Source organism: Nothoprocta perdicaria, unplaced genomic scaffold (genome assembly GCF_003342845.1).
Source record: "Nothoprocta perdicaria isolate Ctin4 unplaced genomic scaffold, notPer1 scaffold_139, whole genome shotgun sequence".
In the NCBI taxonomy this organism is placed as follows: Eukaryota; Metazoa; Chordata; class Aves; order Tinamiformes; family Tinamidae; genus Nothoprocta; species Nothoprocta perdicaria.
The window spans coordinates 1,591,348-1,612,786 of NW_020454527.1; the positions used below are offsets into that span (position 1 = coordinate 1,591,348).

The 21,439-nt window shown below is 33.5% G+C and overlaps 1 protein-coding gene across 1 annotated transcript in view; it reads right to left on the minus strand.

Moving 5' to 3' along the window:
* Positions 1 to 21,439, minus strand: part of DNAH8 (dynein axonemal heavy chain 8) — a 101,090-nt gene that overhangs the window by 74,467 nt on the left and 5,184 nt on the right. The window contains exons 6-25 of the mRNA XM_026034051.1: positions 19,997 to 20,104; positions 18,422 to 18,523; positions 17,292 to 17,438; positions 16,248 to 16,445; positions 15,565 to 15,641; positions 15,051 to 15,150; positions 14,413 to 14,532; positions 13,480 to 13,615; positions 12,568 to 12,755; positions 12,106 to 12,186; positions 10,524 to 10,640; positions 10,058 to 10,177; positions 9,400 to 9,504; positions 8,898 to 8,922; positions 8,350 to 8,462; positions 7,488 to 7,594; positions 6,576 to 6,672; positions 5,701 to 5,881; positions 3,634 to 3,827; positions 2,435 to 2,561 (exon numbers count right to left, since the gene is read on the minus strand). Coding sequence (XP_025889836.1) covers positions 2,435 to 2,561; positions 3,634 to 3,827; positions 5,701 to 5,881; positions 6,576 to 6,672; positions 7,488 to 7,594; positions 8,350 to 8,462; positions 8,898 to 8,922; positions 9,400 to 9,504; positions 10,058 to 10,177; positions 10,524 to 10,640; positions 12,106 to 12,186; positions 12,568 to 12,755; positions 13,480 to 13,615; positions 14,413 to 14,532; positions 15,051 to 15,150; positions 15,565 to 15,641; positions 16,248 to 16,445; positions 17,292 to 17,438; positions 18,422 to 18,523; positions 19,997 to 20,104 — 2,443 coding nt within the window. The remainder of the gene's footprint in view (positions 1 to 2,434; positions 2,562 to 3,633; positions 3,828 to 5,700; positions 5,882 to 6,575; positions 6,673 to 7,487; positions 7,595 to 8,349; positions 8,463 to 8,897; positions 8,923 to 9,399; positions 9,505 to 10,057; positions 10,178 to 10,523; positions 10,641 to 12,105; positions 12,187 to 12,567; positions 12,756 to 13,479; positions 13,616 to 14,412; positions 14,533 to 15,050; positions 15,151 to 15,564; positions 15,642 to 16,247; positions 16,446 to 17,291; positions 17,439 to 18,421; positions 18,524 to 19,996; positions 20,105 to 21,439) is intronic.

Below are 21,439 nucleotides of genomic sequence, written 5' to 3' on the forward strand. Positions count from 1 at the left end.
TATCCATTGTAAAATATCTAGGAAGAACCTGACATCTGAACCAGATCCTGAAATGAACTCCAGCTGGTGAACAGCCTCCACATCTTCTCTGATGTGATAGAATGAGAGCTTATATAAAGATGATCTGTCAGACTAATGTCCCAGAAGATATGGATTGCTCAACAGAAATGTAAAGTCATGCTAATATTTGGAAAGAGATTTATCCACTATTTTCCTCTGTATAGCAACTGCAGTAGCAACTGCCATAGAAAGTAAAAAAGACTAAAAAGTGGTCCAAGAGAAGTCATGCCAGCTACCTAATAATCTGTGAAGTGAGAGGAATGAGGAACACCATCATTTATCTGTCATATCATGACAGGCTTGACTGCTTTGCAGAGTAACAGCAGCAAAGAGTACCAAATTGTCAGGATCACAGAAGGCAAATACTGTGGCTGTTACTCTGCAGCACTATGGAAACACCAGATCTTGGTGCCGGCTTCTTTGCTATTACATCAGAGATGGACAGGAAGACACTGAGAGCTGTGAATGCAAAATACAGGGATGGCTCAATAACTTTCCCACAGAGGTAAACATTGATGGTGAAGGAGAAACTAATGTAGCTCCATGCTGGTCTTGTGCCAGTGCCAAAGACAGGGAGTTGTGCTCTGCAATGCTCTTTGTTATCACTGGCTAGGTTCAAGCCACCAGCTACATACATTCACTATCCATGTATCAGGCTTCCATGATAACTTCACAGCCATGACAAAGCCATGACCACTCCAAGAAAGGAAGATTTTCTCAAGTCAGATTTCTTAGGGAAAAAAAAAAAAAAAAAAAAACCCCACAAACAAATTAGCCCCAGTTTGGTCAGCCCTAGAGGTCTTCAGGTGCTGAGCACTGTGTTGAGCAGACAGACTTGACAGGTTCTGGTTCATGGCATCTGGTGAGGATGCCCAGATCAAAAAACAAACTTGTACACTTTTAAATCCCAATTTCCCACACATTTTACGTCTATGGCAGCTAGAGCATCTACCATTTATCACYGAGTCACAAAGAAAACTCACAAGAAGATGGAGAACATAATTTGACAATCTATACAGGAACAAAAAGAAGCTTTTACAGAGGCCATCCAAGATGAGGATGAACATTTCGCACTGGTGAAATTTCTGTTTCAGTTCTAAAGCTAAGAGGAACTTAAAGATCTCTGGCTCTGTCTTATATGGTCGCATACTTCTGTCAGARAAACATTCATATCCAAATATGAACATAGCCAAAATCTGCTAAAGCAATTTACTTTGCTCCTAATTTATAGGCACAGAAAATCCCTCTGGCATTCAAGATTWGAAGAGCAGTTCTGAAGTTCTCCACAGAAACAGGTACAATAGGAAGATGGAATAATTACACTGAGTGGGAACATTAAATGGCAATTAGCTATTCACCTTAATTGTGCAATGTAGAAATATGCCCTTCCTGATGTTTGTTTTAAGTCTGTTTATTGGTAATCACATAAGCAGGCTTTTATTTCTTGGACTGTGGGAAGCAGTAACTATTCAGAGTAGAGATGCTTCTTGATAYCTCCAAAGATTTACCTGATTTATGAAGCTTGCCTCCTTCACTGCCAAAGCTGTGTTGAGCTTTCTGCATCATATAATTATTTATCCATACATGGATTACTTTTATTTCATATAGCTTTTAGCTCTCRATTTGTCCTTTTTCAAAAAGAAAATCTAGTATGGGTAGTTTTTAAAAAATTCCTCCAGTAAATACCAAACAGGAAGTTRCCCTAACTTTCTGCTATGGCTTTATCTTAAACTGCTTGGTTTTCTATTTTTAGCAAACTACTCATCAAAATTTTTTTGGTATATACTGAAAAGACTTTAAATTATAATTATCCAGGTGTACAGGAAAATGTAGATTTTTTTTTTTTTTTTTTTTTTTTTTTTTTTTGCAGCAAGCCAAATAACACATTCTAACAACTTTATATTATGGTATGTCCTCTTAAGTTAACATGAGGATGATTTGCTCACAATCTGCATTATTGACTGAATCTCCTGTTTTCATAGAACCTGTGGATCTTACTGATGATTAGGTCTCTAACTCAGCAAGTTTCTGGAGGGTCCTAAGATTAGGCAGCTTGATGATAATGACCCACAGATTAAATCCTGGCATGGATATTTGCTGTAAATGTTTCACAAATTYTGAGTGGTTTCCTTTATACACAAATGCCTGAAGCATTTTTCCTGTAAAAACATCTGAAGCAGGGAGTGGAGAGGGAACAACTAGAAAGTATTATTGAAGGTTCAACATAAGAAGTCTGCCTTCTTTTCTGCACCAAAATAAAAAGTATTTTAGAGTCAAAAAAGTACTATAGGGAGAAGCAACATATAAACAAAGTAAAAACACAGTCCTCATAGTAATTATTATCATACTATGTATAGAGGAGAACATGTTATACCTGTATGCAATTCGATTGGCCCAACAAGAATAATAGGTTTTAAATCTTCCATCTCTTGCTCAAATGTAGCATAGTGAAGTATTTCTGCTCTAATTTCTGTCAGAGATGGACAGCTAGCCAGAAATTGCTGTGTAGAGAGTAAAATCGCAATCAACAAATAGCCTTTTTTATGTTTGAAAAAACAAGATGCAGCAGCTACTAAATACACCAATATTATACCAATATAATTTGATTTATCTATCAAAAGCTTTCAAGATCACTGGCAAATTCCAATTATACTTAAGAGAAAAAGAAGGATTTGAGAAACATTAAATGCCTCCTAGCTTTGTGAAAACAGGTGTCAGAACAGATATCAATACACTATAAATTTAACTACAAATAAAACAACCAGAGCAGAAGAAGTTTCCTAAGTACTTCCCTAAGCAGAACTTCTCAAGAACAGGAAAGTTCTGCAACTCTAAATGGCTGCATTTTGGAAATGCTATGCAACAGGAGACCTGCATACAGTATATCTATATGGCATTGAAAAGCAGTACATTCTGAAAGCTGTTCTCCCATTTCCATTCTTTTGTCCAAGAGTACCCTGATGGGTGGTGGGAGGATTAGCACAGTGTTAGAGGAGAGAGGGAGAAATTAGAGCTTATGTGCATAACAACTGACTGTGTTGCTATTAAGGCTTTTTCTGTAACAGTATTCCTTTTCTGTAATAGTTAGAGCTAATCAATAATATTTATTAGATTTGACTGTTAAATAAATATATTCTTGGCTCTGCATATAATGCGCAAGTTTATAGCTCACTTAAACTGCACAAGCTCCAGTGCAACATGCAAGAGATACCAGTGCTCCTGTAGTAAACACTGATAGGATATTCATAGATCTAGCTATAAATGCTAGCTACAGTGTAGTCTATTAAACAGAACAGATAATAGAAAACTGAATTAACCTGGGATAAAACAAAGGAGATSTAGCAATCAGTCATCTCACTTTCTCCTACTAACCTTTAAATGCAAAGAGTTTTTTGTGCTTTTTTTTTTTCTCCTCCCCTCTAACACTTCTGACAATTCAACTTACAGCTCAAATAACCAAATAAATGAGTGCTGTTTTTGGATAGAGAATGCAGAACTTAATTAACTGCAGTGTTTTCTAAATTCAACATATGATGAGGAGATTAACGAAAAACAACCCTATATTAAACTCACCTGAACTTTGGCATCTCTATCTTCTGTCCACAACACTTTGTATTTCTGAAAATCCTGCAGTGCTTCACTAGCTACCTCTCTGATCGAATTCACAGAGGAGGAGAGGAGCACAACCAATTTAGAAATATCTTTGTGTTCTGCAACACCTGGATAAAAATTTCTTAGCTTTCTGACGAGTACTTCTTCAACTCCTTCTGTAAAAGGAAAATACATATAAATGAATGGACCATTAACAGTATGAAGTGATATTTCTCATCTAACATATTCATGTCCCAATGATGCCATTCAGTGAGTCTATTTGCACAGACTCATTGTACAAATGACATGGAAAATCATGTACTTGCCATGTTTGTCTACTTCATATTCATTCGTAGTGTTATTTCAAGACAGGCTTTACGCACTAGAGCAAACAAACTTTCTACATGGAAAGAAGCATTCTCAGTTCTCCAAATACAATTTTCTTCCTCTGTCATGAGTATCTATGATTGTAACTACAATACGACAAGGCCTCAGAAATTTATTACTTTTTCATTCACAAATTTTAAAAAGTTTAATTGTGTAAATCCTTTCAATCAAATAGTACAAATTTCTTGAAATCTGACATGCTTTGAATCAATATGCTTTGTTATTCCATTTAGTGACATCTTCAAAGAAGAAAAAAAATCATATCATTCAAGATGCAAAAATAAAACTTGTTGTGCTGGGGCTGTATTTATGTTACAAGATATGGAGCCTTTTGAGCCTTGTCTGAAAGAGGATAAGGCTGAATAAAGAGAAGGAATGTGAAAGGACAGTCCAGAAATTCTTATACATCCTTCATGTGCAAATACACTTTCAAAAGTAGTTTAGACATTTGTAACTCCTAGTCCAGTGTTACTGCTGTTGAGAAGTTCTGTCTCCTTTAGCATCTCCAAGTGCAAATTAAATAAAACACAATTTATCATATCTCTCCATCTTTGAGGAAYTGTTAAGACTATTGGGCCCAATGTGGAGGTTGAGCCCCGAGATCTAATGAGCCCGTTCTGTCATAATAAGGGCCCAAGTGGTTTTGAAGCAGGTTGAGGAAATGTGAGCAGGAAAACACTATCCTCCTGTTCTGTCTGGGGACTGAACCCAAGTTCAAGTTCTGTTTCAGGCTTAAGACCTTTTCAGGGATCTGGTCACTAGAAACAAAGTCTCAGATTGATCCATTCATGCCAGTTTGGATAAAATTCATTGTTTAAACACTAATATATCTCTCTATGTCAACGATGGTCTCATTTAGAAAGTAACTTAAAAGCGAAGAAAAATGGGCAATTAGTGATTTTATATGTTGACAAAGTAGAGAAGAAAATTATTTCTATCTGATGAGGACGTTCTTCTGCCACTCTTCTATACGTTAATTAGAGATTAAAACTACAGAAAGACGAATAAAGCCCCAGTTCTGCACTATTAGAAAACAAACAAACAATTAAAAACAAATTACCCCACCATATACTCCTACAAAATGTTAAGGGTATCCCAAAGGAATCACAACATCTTGCTGTGCAGATGATAGCACAGATCATTTTGGCACAGCCAAGCATTTAAAAACATATGACAGGGAAAGTGTATTGGAGGTTCTACGGATGCTAGTAAAGCATTTGGACAGACACTTAGCAATAATGCTAAGAAAAAAAGCATCCAAGTACAATGCCTGCAGGGCTATATGTCGTGTGAATATTCACATGGACAGACATTCAAAAAAGAAATAAATGAGTTGCTCAAGATTAGAAAAAACTTTACGATGAAACTTGTAATTAAGTTCTCTTTCTCTAAAATCCAGACCAGTGGACTAATCATTGCAAAATGAATTCTTTGAGACAATAATATTAAATGCATAGTGTTTTCTAATTAATTAATATTAATTTTCTAATTAATTTTCTAATTAATATTAATAGGAATATACCCAACAATTACAGCCTTTGATGAAAAAAATAAAGCTAGGAAAATAAAAAAAAAAAATCACCCACTGGTCCTTTTAAAACAAATGAGTATATTCATAAATATTTATTAAAAAGTTCAAATAGAAAAAAAAAAAAGACTTACTTTCTTCTTTTTTGGCTAATTTTCCCGTTGAAGMAATATGTCGTGTACCTGATTCTGATGTTAAATTAGTTTTTTGTAAATGTCGCTGTCCCCAGTGAGCCACTCCGCGACTTACTTCCAATGTTAATTGAATCATACGATTGATGGCTTGCTGAATATCGTCTAAACTAGGAACCATTACCTATTCAAAATAATTTAAAATATTATAAGCATTATGGAGATTTTTTTTAAAAATAACACATTCAGTTGCATCTAAATCTTTGGTTCTACTTCAATTTTGGTCTTATGGTGAATTGCAGCGATTGCCCCAGTCAAGAAACATTTTACAAAAAAACTAAATGCATCTATCATCTCTCTGCAAACATGTTGCCTTTTTTGTTATTTGCACACAGAAATCTATAGCTCATCACCTCTTTTTGAATCTTCTCATCTTTCATTCAGTTTTCTTCCTCCTGGTCCTCTAAATTTCTACTGATATGACTATACAGCCAAGCTGATCAAAAATGTTGTTCATGATTTTTGTTACACAAAGAATTTAAACCAGACAAGGAACAAGATAGTTTAAAAAATAGATAAACATAAATCTATTCCTAACAATTCAAACACTAAAAATGAGAGGGAATTGTATTAATTCTGCAAAGACCTCAAATGACCGGATTGCMATGTAATTGCTGAAAGACACAAGAACAACAACATAAACCTACCAGGCTCTATAAATTCCAGTAAGAMATTAGGACTGTCAGCACACTGAAAGAACCAAGCAATTGTCCTCTGCCTGAATAGATGGCAGTTTACAAGAAGTGTTCTTCTGGAMATGCAGAAATAGTTGTTGTACAGTATATTTTACCTTAACTAAATAACAACATATCACTTACCACATTAGGAATAGCCAAATGTACTTCTGCTTTTAGGAAAGAAACAATCTCTTCAGATTTGCTTGCACGAACAAAAAAACTTGTTCGTCCATATGTACTTCTGCTGAAAATAAATTTGAAGTATGCCATGAATACTTCACTGTGAAATGCCTTAAAATTATCTTACAAATATCATTTTCAGGTTCCTTTACTGGAGGAACCCTCATAGATAATTTCTACATCAACGTATTAGCTACTTGACATCATTTTCAGAAGCTTGATATTTAAAGGGTTTAAAATGAATAGTATAATAAATAAAACACATCTCAGAGTAAACTATTAATCCAGTAGTGAAGACCTTAGAGAAATCTCTATGAAAACAGAAGTGTACACATATATGAATCTTGCATTATCATCAGGAGTGTATGGGTGATCTTAAACATGTGATAAATAACTCTGAGCACACAGCCATGCTTGCAGAGTTAAACTAAACTAAGATGTACATATAGGCAAGCTGCCACATACAAACTAGAATGGTCATTCAAGTTCTGGTTCTAAGTGTGAGACAAATACACTATACCAACTACATTAACAATATCTTAAAAGAGATCCCAGAGGAAACCAAAGGGGAATTAACAAAAAAGAAAAAAGGTGCAGGCAGAAGGAAAAAAATAGTAAAAGGAAATTTCCTTTTATTGTGTGAAAGAAACTGGAACTAGTAATATAAAGACGCAATCCACAAAAGTGTGATTCCAAAGCATTACTTCAACAAGAACTGAAGGCTTACAGGTTTTGCTTGAGTCAAGGAGTGTTCAAAACTGTTTGACAAATAATATATGTGCACACAGAGTGAACTATTTGTATTACTCGATTAATGTAGAAATAACAGTATTTTGATAATATTGTTGAAAGAATCTTCCACTTACAACTTACCTTGAGACAAATATTCTTTTTTTAAGAGTATCCAAAGACATTCTGGTAGCTTTGAGGAGACTGTCTAGCAGCTGGTGGCTGAAATATGCAACCATTTCTTTACATTTCTGTAATAAATAAAATCCCCGTTACAAATTATTTTGTTCAGACAGGAATAGAAGTTTATTCCAAAAGGTTWCAGTTAAACAGCTTAGTTCTTTTCYGAAGGGATTTATGCTTAAGCTACATGAGAAACCCAAAGGGAAAAGTTAAGAGTAAAATAGCCAAATGTAAATGAGGAAAATGCTTTTACCTTTAGCAAAATAGCTAACAATAAATGAGTAAAAGTTGCATAGAAAAGAGGGTGAAAGGCAAAAAAGTTTAAAGAAATTGTTTGCCTTATTCAGAGACAAAAGACTGAGTTCTGAATGTTTGCAAGAGACAGAAGAAGAGTAATGTTGGGCTCTCTGTATCTATATAAAAAAAACATGCAAAATGATACAATAATTTCTGACTGTACTAGATCAAAACAAAAAAAAAAAAAAAAAAAAAAAACAAAAAAAAACAACAACAAAAAAAGAGACCACTAGGAACAAAACAACAATGCAACTTCATTGCATTACTGCATCAATACCTACAAGCTCCAGTAGTCGTCTCCGCTTCCACTTCCCCTCTGAAGGAGATGGGATGAAGAAAAGCTTTTAAAAATAAAACTGATCTTCAAACTCACTATGTGGCAAAGCTGTTTGATGATTTTTAAGTGAAGTATGATGTTTTCATGTGACCTCCTCTTGCAATGTAGGCATTCAGTTACCAGAACTCAATTTTTATTCATTTTTACTAGTTTGATCATATTTTTTAATTTTCTTTTGTCATAAAATACCTTTTTAAAGTCATCTTCTTTATCATCATCCTTGCTGTCATCACCAGGACGAGCTACAGAACTCTTCTCCTCCTCCTCTTCATCATCTCCAAATGCCACTCGCTTTGCTTTCACTGTAAATTAAAAAATAYATTTTGTTAGATGAAAATTGTGTCTGCTTACAGTCAGATCATTATTGCTCTTTACTTTAGTAGCAGCAACTGTGTCATCTAATTGGTTTATTTCACACAATAGTGAAGAAATTAAGAGCCCAGCAGATGAGCCTCAGTCTAACAAACATTATGCACTATCCATACGTGTCAAGATAGGTAGGTAGAAGGAGATATATCAACTGAAAAAGGCCAGAGTGCAATATAAGCCACATAAAACACAGAAACATATCTTTTATAAACGTGAGAAAAGAAGCTCTATTGCTGATTGAGCTTAAAGATATATTTTTTTTCCTAAAGCAGAAGATCTTTCTTCAGCCACAAACAGATTGCTAGAAATCTTAGATTTCCCCACAGCAATGGGTGACCAAACACACTCATCAGCTATGAGTACTGTACCCTGGCAGCTGATGCTCAACTGTTTCTGTGTTTACCAAACAGCAAAGGCTGACTTTGAATATAGCAGTATATATTGTGAGGCAGTATGGCAGTAAAGTCACATAGAGACAGTATCAAACACATATAAAGCTGAGAAGAAAGAAACACTGTGCATATGCATACACATACACACAAACACACACACAAACACACACACGAGTTATAAAAAGTGGCCAAGAGAAGTATAAGTTACTTTAGAGGCCAAAACTTGGAAACATTAACTGAAGGATGCAAATTAATTCTAGAACCTTCACCAATAGCAAATTACCTCCTAATTTCATAGACAACTGGCTTAACAGTTGTAAACAGAGAGAGAATCAGGACATAGGTGGAAATATGAAATAAGCCTGAAGAAAACTAAAGTCAAATTTGATGCATACTATCTAAATAGAACAAGGAATACTTTTCTTAGACATAAATATCTACCTGGCAATGTACCTTTTTTTGAAGTTTTCTTAGAGTATTTAATTTCATAAATTGTTTCAAATACAGAAACAAGTTCTTGAACAGCATCTTCAATGTGCATACTTTTGTGATTCAGTAACTCAGCACATTCTCTAGTGTAAAGCTGTTAAATAAAAATATAAAAGAATTATCTAAACAATAACCTTCTCTCTATTCTTTTCATGGTAGATCAAAATACTTCCTTGAAAACTCAGTTGTTCAGACTGACACTGTTTTAAGAAAGGAGATGGTTTCAATGAAAATTTCAAAAGGAAAATAGAGAAACCAAATCCCAAATCTATATTCGAAATAATAAAAATAAAAGGTTCTGCTACACTGTTATAAAAGTAAAAGGTTCTGGTATTTTTCAAGCACTGAAAACAGAAATGAAGGCACAATCTGAAATTATTAACCCTTTCAATTGCCCTTATCAATTTTATTTACTTGTACTCTGTTTGCAAAAATATAAACAAAAACACCAAAAAAAAAATCTAGAGTTAAATTCTCAAATAGACTTATTGGAAAGCATTTTTTTTCTTTCATCAAAAAGTTTGTGTAGTTATTCATGGAAAAAAATGGCTGCATATGTCCAAGCACCTTCATACACAGAGAGTATCTAATGGTAAAGCAGCTGTGTGCTCAAAAATTCAAGCTCAAGGATGTAAAGTGGCACATACCTCATTGCTGTTCAACATCTCGTCTACTTTAGTAGGACCATCTACTGGTAAAACAATAAGAAGAGTATTTGATATTTCTTTTAATATCAAATCAATCTGCACTTCACTTAAATCATTAACCTAAAAACAGAAAATCATATTAGCATCATACTGTCTTCTTTAGAATTATATTATATATACAGTATATTCTGTAGAGAAGAAAAAAAAAAGTGCCCATATAGAAAAAGTACAATAGCCTTAAAAGGTAGAAAATCCTCTTAAAATCCTCATTTGAAGGAGCAGGACAGAAAAAGAAAGGAGGTAAAAACATGAACACAAAAGACTTTAAGATTAGAAAAAGAGAGGAGAAAAAAGTGATAAACAACACAAATTAGACCAAGTATAGATTAATTCACAATATGAAGAGCAGCATACTTGAAATAATTTCTCTAAACTATCATTTTTGATCATCATGAAACATGTATACCTTTTTCAAGAGCTGTTTATACATATACAGAACTTCATCAACTTCTTGAAAGAAACTGTCCAGTGTCAAAGAAGACCACGTCAACATGGTAAGTCCTTGCCTCAACACAGCTTCCATCTAAGCATAAAAATTAATTACTTCATAAATGAAAATAAGCTTAGTAGAAGTGCAATTTAAAATAAAAAACATTGTTATTTGAACCACTGCTGTCACTGATGACAGAAAGTGTTCTGTCCACATTTTGTAAGGGCAGTTTCAATTTTATGAGAAAAGCTTAGAAGAAAACTACACTATATTTATGTTTGGGTTCTATGAGAGGGATGTTAATGCTTGCTATGTTCTCTTTCCACAGCTGTCTAGCATGCCTGTCCAACAAACCTTCCCCTTTCTTTCCAGGAAAATATCTATTAGCAGACACCACTACTTCCAGGAATTAAAATTAAAGTTCACTGCCACATCTTACATTTTATATTTTAACCTGCAGAGATCTCATAGTCAGTAATTTATTTGTCTTTCAATTTCCTAATGACATTTTTCATTCCTCCTTTTTTGAGTCATATCTAGCTTCTCTCCAAGTTTTATTATCCCATCTRTAATGATTTTAAACACCTCCCTTCCCTACTACTTTCCTGACYGAATTCTTGGTTACCCCCATGGTCTGTCTCCTCTGGATTTCTATCATCTCCAGAATGTTCTGCATGCAGTTGAAATTAGTCTCTTTTCCTGTTTCTGCATCACCTACACCAATATCCTTCATATGTCGCAGATTCTGTGTCCCCAAGGGATATAGGACTTTCAGGAAAAGCAGGTTCTGTACTACCACCATGTCTTGAAAACTAAACTTTCCTGTCTCTCTTGCAGAAAATCSCTGAAATTCTTATCACGCACTCGAGAACTTTTCACTGATTTTCACCACTAAACTGGTGACTACTTTATCCCTCTGTCTTTTAAAAATTAACTCTTAAAAGCAAGGACAAATTTGTATCTCATATTTCAGTACACAATGATTATGCAGTCACACAAATTTATGCAAACTCTTCAAACTTCTGATGTTAGTATTTGTAATGAAAAAAAAAAAGAGCTAATTAGATCAACTTATTTCTCCATTCATACATTTGTAAGGGTTTAATTAAAAAAGAAGTGTATAGGATAGGCATTCTTCAGCTCCCATAAAATGGTACTTTTAGTACAGTAGATAACATTTCTGCATCACTGAAGTGACTAACAATTCCCATTGTTAATAATTTTCTTCAAGCTAAACTGAAGACCATCTATACTGAAATAATGCTAATTTAGTGACACATCAAAGCCAGACGTGTAGATCTCTGCTGTACATCCATCCTATCCTGTTCTGTTGGTATTACCTCTCATAGACTTTATTCTACTGCATTACACTTTGAGAACTTCAYAAGGGATTCAAAAGAGCAAACTTTATGCAATTTTATACTGGATCTTCAAGATTTTACCAAATTTCATGAAATTTGCAACATACCTATCTCTCTAAATACTTTAAAGTTTACACTATAATGAAGTTACTTCAACTTCTTATAAAATGTATTCAAGTTTACTTAGCAATACTAACCTTTTTCATTTTTGGTGCCATTAAGTTGACAAAAACAGTTGGTGTTTCTTGACACAGATCTTCGTAACATTGGAGAAGACCCTGTTGGTTATTAGATAAGGGTTATTTCAAGAATATTTTAACAGCCTAATATACAAAAAAATGGAGATAGCAAAGGAATACTGCTGAAAAAGCTTATTAAGTGTAGAAATTTACATAKGCAGTACATATCTATGTAAATCATTTTTGGAAGGTAGTAAATATTTATCATTTTACATTAGTAAGGAAGAATGAAAGCAGCTTTCATGCCATACATTTCTACTCTCTTTGTGCAGTGGCTATTGTGCTCGAGTCTCACATGTTTCAGAGGAATTCAATAACTCTTGTACACAGAAGTAACTCTCAGAGTAATCATTAAGAACAAGCAAACAGAAAGAGAGGTTTTTTAATTAAAAGGGGAAGAAYGATCATTATTATGCTTACCTCCAAATACAACTTATTTGACTTCAGGTTATTTTCTATTTTTACCATCCTTTTTGCCTGCTCTGGTACTTCCAGACCTAACTTTATCATACATTTAGTCTCTCGGACAATCTCAGGAATTTTGGGGTCAAAATTAATGAGGAACTTCCCAGTTTTAGGATGACGCACAAGCAGTGTAGCTTGTAATGCTGTAAAGATAGTTTTACATTAATTACTAGTGTAAGCCATTGATTCTGATGCACAAATTATTATGGAGCACAAATTTTAGTATTTTTGTATAAGGAAAAAAGAAAAGAATCTGTCTTTCAAAATGGCTTCATGTYGCTTTTAATTAAAGAATCAACTGCCTCAGTACCAGTTTTCTGCCACATATACCTGATTCTCATGATGTGGACAAGCATCAAATGCAGCATTATTTTGGCACAATTTTCTAACTCAAGTTAAGAAAAAAAACATTAACTTCATTTTCTAGGGATCTGACCTGAAGATTCCAAACTTAATATATGCTCGGTATCTTACAGGAAGATGTTCACTCAGAAGATGAATACTTAGATGGAAATATTCCAGAAATTCAAAATGAAATAAAASGTCAAAAAGCAGAATTTTTAATAAGCTCTGTTGACTATATAACAAATAAATAGTGTATATTTAAGAAATTGAACACTAAGGGCCTGGAACTTCTTTCATTGCATTTCTTCAAGTTATCTGGTGAACAGTGTTCTGAATCTACAAAACTCTGCATTAAAATTAAGTTTCAAAGCCATGCAGGAACAGCCATTTGTTTTATCAGGCTTCTTTATTCAAACATGATTAATCTGAATTATTGAAGGGTAAAGATTGAGGGTTAAAGATTGTCAAATTTTGTTTAGGTAAACTTAGCATTCAATAGCAGTTACCTATTTAATTACTTACCATACTGTAACTGTGAAATTTCCTTCACCCATGCATTATGATAAAGTATTTCAAATTCCACCAAGACATATGAAATTTTGTTGTATAATCGAACAACTGCTTTACCTTCTGCACTTCTCAAGATATTTGAATTTTTCTATTAAAACACAGTACATTAAAATTAAAACTATATCAAAGGAAAAGGGTAGCATTACTTTTCTTTTGAGTTTAACAACTTAATTAAGTTTCACAATATTTAAGTTTACAATATCACAACACTTTTGTATGCAAAACTCTAAATAAATGACGTTCAGTCTTGGGTAGAACTGGTCATCCATTTCACTAGGAACATAGCATATTAAAGGTATTACTCTTATACACATAATTTTTTTTTTTTTTAACAAGCATTTTTACTTCATTATGTTCCAAATTTGAATCATTAATGCTTGATACAGTTTTTGACACTTTAAATATAATTTGTGATATTGTTAACTTAATGCTATTTCCATCAGTCTTCTTTGGTGTAGATTTAGGTGATGATTATGCCCAGCTAAAAGAAATATGAAATGAAAAGTCTCCACTGTATAGAAGAAATTAAACAGGAGCCCCTGAATACCTGGTATGAGAACTATTCAAGCATTTCAAGAAATATTACTGCTTTAGTAAGGCAAGATTCTGATTATTCTGATAAAGGACTCTGTATTGGAAAACTAATAAATCTCCAGAGCCATAAATGCCAACATTCACGTGGGCCGTATCGATATTCAGATGTATGTTAAGGTCAGTATAAAACAGACTATCTACAGGCAAGCTGGTGACATACAAATATTCAGGGTTCTCTGTATATGAGAAGTTATTACATCAAAGAGAAGCCAGTATGGTTACTCTACAGAAGTAAGTTAAAGACAGTTCACTAGTTAATAGAACATGTAATATTTTCTCATGTTAGCTTACATGAAAATAGTCGATTGGTTCACTTATCCTCCTGAAAAGCTGCCTGACCCATAGAATTTTTCCTGCTACAGGTGGCATGTTTCGAGCAAGAGGCGGGTCATCTTTCTGAATTTGGTAAAGCTAAGGAGAATATAAACATAGAGAATAAATAAATAAACAAACAAACAAAGAAATGTTGACTGTTTTTCTCCAGTTCCATAATGCTTTCCTCCTTCTAAAYTGAACGTTTTTATGGAGTTACAAGAAAGTCAAAAGAAAAAACTACTATTTCCTCACATGTTACTTTTCTAAGATATACATATTGATGCCACTATCATATTTTGCTGTTTCTTAGCTGTGCTTACATACAACAGGGCCTTGAGTATACCAGTAGGTTCTCCAGCCCCTTCCATGCCTCCTAGGAGTTGCGCTGCCTGCATTGAAGACCAGGCACAACGTGGTGCAGCCCTGCAACTTGGGATCAGCCCACTGTGAAAAAGCTCTGCAAGGAAGGGTTGTGAAAAACCTTGCTTCTCCTTTGCTTGCAAGCTGTTCTCAGCTCTGACAGTCAGTTAATGAAATAAGCAAAAGAATAATACAATGTTTTCATATTAGAACTTTTATTTTAATATGGTGTTTACTGAAGAGGAATAAAATACCTTTTTAGTAGCTTCAAGTTCTGCTACGTAATGCTGAAGAATACAACCAATTGTACGCGCTATTTCTTCTTGAAGACATGGCATTCTCAGATTTTGAAATCTGCATTGGATTAAATTAATTAAAATCAATACAAAAAATAGTATTTTTGAAAAAATATTCTGGGCAACAGGAATGTTACATGACATGGGAGAAGCACAAATTTAGAAAACGCTTCTGGAATTGAAATTTTGTACTTTAAGTTCTACCTTGCTTTTTTGTTTTTAGATTGTTCTTAATATTTTCAACATATTTACAAAATAAACTGTAATGACATGGAAAAATATAAGAATATTTTGATGCACATTAGAAAACTAAAAATCCAACCTTCTTATAAAAACTACATGGTAAAAATACCAGTAATGAAGAGTTCTTAATTAGTTTATTAATTCTGAAATTAGCTAGTGTATGGTATAAATTGTGCTAATCAATCATTCCAAATTACTTTAAAATATTTTAAAATGTAACTGCCAATACCTTTGAAGTAACTGAAGKGCATTCTGTGAAGACAAAATTCTCCCAAAACAGGTACGCATAAAGGTTTGTATTTGCATCTAAAAGGCATATAATTTAGTACAGTTTTTCTAGCCATATATTAGCATTTTGAAGTATGATAATTACTTAACATAATACCATTTAAAATTTTTATTCCTTAGAGTACAAACTAGCAGCCTTAATTGTTTTATGTTGAATAAATATAAGTTGCCTAGCAACAGCTAAGTAATCTCTTAAAATGCCAAACAATTAGCAAAACAATCAAAGGTTAACTTATTCAAAATAATTTTAATTTAGTTCCAGCCAAGATCTAACCAAGTTACAGACCAAATCCATCTAGTGGAACTTCAGAGTTTGCTTTCAAGAAAACAGGCAATGATCTGATTTTTTTTTTTTTTTTTTTTTTTTTTTTTTTTTTTTTTTTTTAAGATATAGGTGTCTGAAGCTAAGGATCTTTGCATATCTTCAAAGGCAAAACAAAAAAAAAAATTAAGTAAAAAGCCATTATAGTAAATTTTGAATTCTGGAAGCACATCTTAAATTCTAATAGAAAGCACAAAAAGAAAAACAGCATTCTCTATTCACAATCCAAAGTCTCATTGGCATCCAGGTTGATACTGATCAAATAGTGATTTTTCCATAACAGAGTCAGTATTATCACCTACCTCTAAACCTTCAATTTTTGCCATGAAGTCCACAAAATCCACATCAAATTCTGTTTTCCGTGGATCAAGGATGTCATACTGTTTCTTTTGAACGCTTTGGTAGATATTTTTGAATTTTACTGCCATAATATCTATCCCTTCAATGGTAGACATACTCAGCGCAGAAAAAGTTTGCACAATAGTTATCATCTCTGTAATCTGAAATATAAGAATCAGGTTCATGCTCCTAATAAATTTTCTACTTATAAACTAAAATCTGAGTAGACTAAACAATAACCTTTCAGTCCTTTCAGACTCAGAAATGGTAAAGATTTTTTTTTTTTTTATCTTCCCTTCAGTTTTCACTGTTTAATGAAATGGTGTAATATTGAGAAAAAGAGTTAAAAGATGCACTCACATCAATGATATGAAGAGTTTTCACACACACAGAAAAAAGTACATAGTGAACACTGCTTGTGTGTGTATGTATACACACATACATAGATGCACACACCCATATATTTTTGCACGATATGGAAAAACGACAAAATCTCAGCATTTTCACCATGTGAATACTGCCCTATTATCCTTCTCTTATCCCTTCTGACCTTATTCTGCACCTAAGAGCACCTGGAATCTTTTCCTTTGGCTCTACCAATGCTAGTTTAAAATCCTTTCATCAGGCTAGCAAGCCAAAGGTTAGGACCACACCAAAGAGAATCATAAGAACAATGTTTGGTGGTAACAGGAATTTTAATCATCTAAGACACAGTTTGAAAAGGCAAAAGCAGGATATGTAGTGGGATATTTTTCCTTTAATTTTAAACCTCTGAGAAAAGTGGCCTAAATCTAGATTAATTAGGTAGCTAACATACTAACAAAGAAACCAACAAATTCAAAGCAAAGTAATTGACCAAAATACTGGAATAAATTACTCTGTGTAGGTGTCTAGTATCTCAATAAAAGTTGCAAAGATGGTTAGGAACATCTAAGGCTGAGTCCATCTCCTAAGCTTCTTTGGAGGACCCAATTTTCTCTACTACTAAGTGCTTGTAGTATACTTACTTTTTCTAATCTTCTACAAAATGCTTCAAATTTTCCAAAAATGTACATCTCTGACACTTCAAATGACTTTTCCCCTAGAGTTTCCAAAATCTGTTGTCTTGTTTTATGAAAGCATTTCTGATATTCTTTCAACAGAAGAATGCAGTCCTAACAAAGGAACAAATACACTCGTTATGCTGTGCTTATGGGTGAGAGACTGGAGAACAGTCACCCCAAACTTGCTGTCATCACAAAGCAGTTAGTCATCAGGGAGGGAGTTGAGTGTCAGTAAACTACTAGCAACTGTTTATGTACAGTGTTCTCCTTCGTASCAATATTTGTAACGTATTGACATAAAGCTGTATAGTTCAGTTAAAAACATAGCACAAAAGGAGAACTGGAAGTTTTAGCTCTTGAAAGAGGTCTTGTAAAAGGTCATCTTGCTACTTTTACAGTATTCTCATGCTCTAAGATCCTTTCAATGGCTTCCCCTCTGTTTTCTTTTAATTTCCATACTCTTTATTCTGCCTTTGAAAAATCACAGAATGGTTGTGGTTGGAAGGGACCTCTAGAGATCTAGTCCAAACCCACTGCTCAAGCAGGGACACCTAGGKCACACTGTTTTATTCCTTCCTACAGAGCACTCTACCAGGTCCTGCCTTTCTTTCTTAGGTAATACCCTTTTAAGGTTTTGTTTATGTTTTATTCCATATTACTAATGAGGCTGAAATAAGCCTCTCCTTGTGCATCATACTTTACCCTGCATCTCCCAAAACTTCCCCATAAACCTGTTTTATCTCCTCTTCATTCAGCTTTATTTCAATTTCTTAAAAAATGCTTACTGCTCTTAATGATGTTTTAAATGTCCTTTTTATTTTTATATATTTATTAAATGTCTTTGCATTCATTACCTTCAAGTACAACTCAAAATAACATAAAAATATATATTTAATATCTGTTTCTCTTCTAAATTTCCTAAGATACAAGTTTGTTTTTAAACATCACTGACTTAGGGGAAATTTTTAATCACATTAAGTTGTAGAATTCTAAATAATAAATATCTGATTTCAGAGCTACCCTTCACTAAGCAAGCCATTATCTGTAAATAGCAATAAATAATAATTTAAAATACGAAAAAATAAAATACAAACCTTAATTTTGCTAATGACTATTGGTGTCTCCTGTTCCCAAATACGAGACAAACCACCATCTGTAATATATGCTTTACAGGATGTAACCATTTGATTTGTGACCTAGTGCAGACAAATGTAAATAAATAGATCTGAAGGTTATAAAGAAATTCAGACAAAWCTGCCACATGCATATCTTAGTACAATCAAAGCTCATACAGATTTTACCTGTGGGAATGATACAGGCTAAATATTACATATGCAAACCAAACATCTGATAAAAAGTCTTAAAATATATCCAGAAGTATGATCGAGTGTCTAAAAGGTATTTGTGAATACATATAAAATTTATAAGCATGGCCATGTAAACATATAAACACAGCATGTCACCAACCATTACTCAAGAACAAAGATAAAAGTTAGCTAATCTTCACTTCTGGTTTTGTCGTCACTGTTACACACTGTAAACAACTGCCACTATACACRGTGCATATGTAGCTTTATTTAAGCAAAGCATTTTAAAAACTTTCTATCCTAGCAATATCCCTCTGCCTTGGTCTCCTACAGTTATGCAAAGGAGAGAACATTCTTCTACTTCCCAACTATAGAAAACCAAGATTCTATAAAGACAGAGATAGAGRATGTGAATGCAGATAGAGGAAACATCTCAGAGAATGTTTTTTAATCCATTAAAAAATATGGAACATATAAACCAATTCTCCCCATACATCTGTTCTGTAGGCAGGTCTTAGGAGTCTGTGAGTGAATGAAAGACCAAAAAAACACCCCACTTCAGAAGCAGCTCTAATGCAACAATCAGTGAAGCTCTAAGCTGGAATCTACTGTCATCTCTAGGGATCTTTAGAAAGAGGCCCATAAAGCAGGATGTGGAAGAGAGAGGAAAAGCTCCCTAGTTGAAATGATCATATTGAATTCTTACAACATAAAATGTCACTTCACATTAAAAACTATGGTGCTGTAAGGGCTATAGTTTTTATAAAAAGAAAAAAAGTGGTGCAATGGGGACTATCAATTTCCTTATTTGAGGAGATAGCCAATCGAYACATTTATCAGTCAACAGACAGAAATAGGTTGTCAGAGATTCAAAGAGTTTGCTAGTTATGGACAGAAGGACAACATTGACATTTCTATTGCTATCTAACTGGTTTTAATTTGAGGTTTAAGTTAGAATAGTTTGGGATTCAATTAATCAACTTTTCAAGGACGACTTGCTTGTGAAGCAGGAGTCTTTTCATCTTTCGCATCTTTTTGGGGAATAGAAAGAATCAGATTGACAGCCTTCTGCTTAGTTATGTCTTCAAGGCTGATACTAAGAGAATTTTAAGGAGTCCGTGATTTAGTGAAAAACTGAGTATAGGTGTCACAAAACTCAGAATATAAATATTTAAATGTGCTCATTCGAGAATATCAACAGATTTCTTTCTGGAACACAATCCTCTCCTCACCAAAGTACTTCCTTTCTGTCATAGACATTGACTATTGCTTCTTTTAAATAATGTCCTACTGATTTAAATAAAATTTTCTTCCCAGCAAAATTGTATTGTTTTTTATAATGATTATACATAATATGTTTACCTTTATAAATAATGACGTCATTCTCTCAGAAGTATTGTAATATCTTGAAACACTGTGAATCATTCGTATAGCATTTATCAAATTTTGTATTCCGTGTGTCATAGATATCTTAAAGCAGAGTTGAGAAAAATGTTACTTTTCCAATCTCAGCATTTCCCATTTCGGAAAATCTAAATGACATTTGTCTTTAAATCATATTATCTGATCCTCAAAATTTCACTGCATTTTACCAAAATATTTCTTGTAAAAAGAGTTAATCATGCTCATAAAAAAAAATATTATTTTGATGATTAAAAATGAACACCAATTTAAGCAATAAAGGTTTTGTTTTTCAGCTCAAAAGGAGGTATTTCTCTAACAGCTAACAATGACCTTCCTTCAGTAATACTTTGGTTTTCCTTCAAGCAAATCAGTTAAATACATGCTGTGCAGCTACATTGTGATAACAACCATTATAAGAAATGTTTCATTCAGACAATTCACAGAACTCATAAAGTAAATGTGATAATGTTCATTTAATTAAGCATTTATGAGTGTCTAATTCAATCATGACATGCGAAGCCTAAATCTTTCACACATTTTGTATTATGACTATTTATATCACTGAAATCAAACTACRTCATTATAGGCATTTTATAACTCAACCACTTCTGAAGTATTTCCCMAAAATAGTTAGCAAAGATAATCCATTAACAATACCCAGAAATGGTAATGAATTTGCTATTTTTAATTATCAAGTAGATAACAAACAAGTCTTGGCATTCTCATAAGTGCAATTTCAATTGTGCAATTAGAACTGATTACCCTATGTAGCCCGCTATGTGCAACACAGTGTCTTCTAAAGGAGGTTACTGGGTAAGACCTTTTCATTTGGTAACTGATTGCTAGAACAGAGGGCTCAGTTCAAAAAATGAATTTTACTAAAAACATAAGCAGCACCCAAATTATGTGATACATGAGAGGAATACTATCTGCTTAAAAGCACTGAAAATATTGTTTTATGTCCACAGTACTTAGGAATCAAGGCTACCAACAAATTATCCATATTTCTTTAATGCAGATATGCATATAATGCATATAGACTGAGGATRCTTATTAAAACTCTTGAGTACCTAAAAATGCGAATATCATAAGAGGCAGAAAAATACCTTAAGTTCTCTAATTATTACCTAATATCCTGTATATACTACCTGATTATTCTGTATTAGTAAAATAAAATGGGTTTCTACCCATTAATTTGTTTAAGATAAGAAGAATTTCATCTTACTAGTGCCGATGAAGCAGCTCAAATCTGATCCACGCTTGACTGACTTTTATAGTCTAGTACTTGGCACCCTCTAGTGATGCAGTAGAAAGTCGAAGATAATCTGCTTTTTAGTAATCCTATTTATCACRGTCCTCTCTCCCACTATAGCATACAATATCAGCTCTAGGCTGCATATT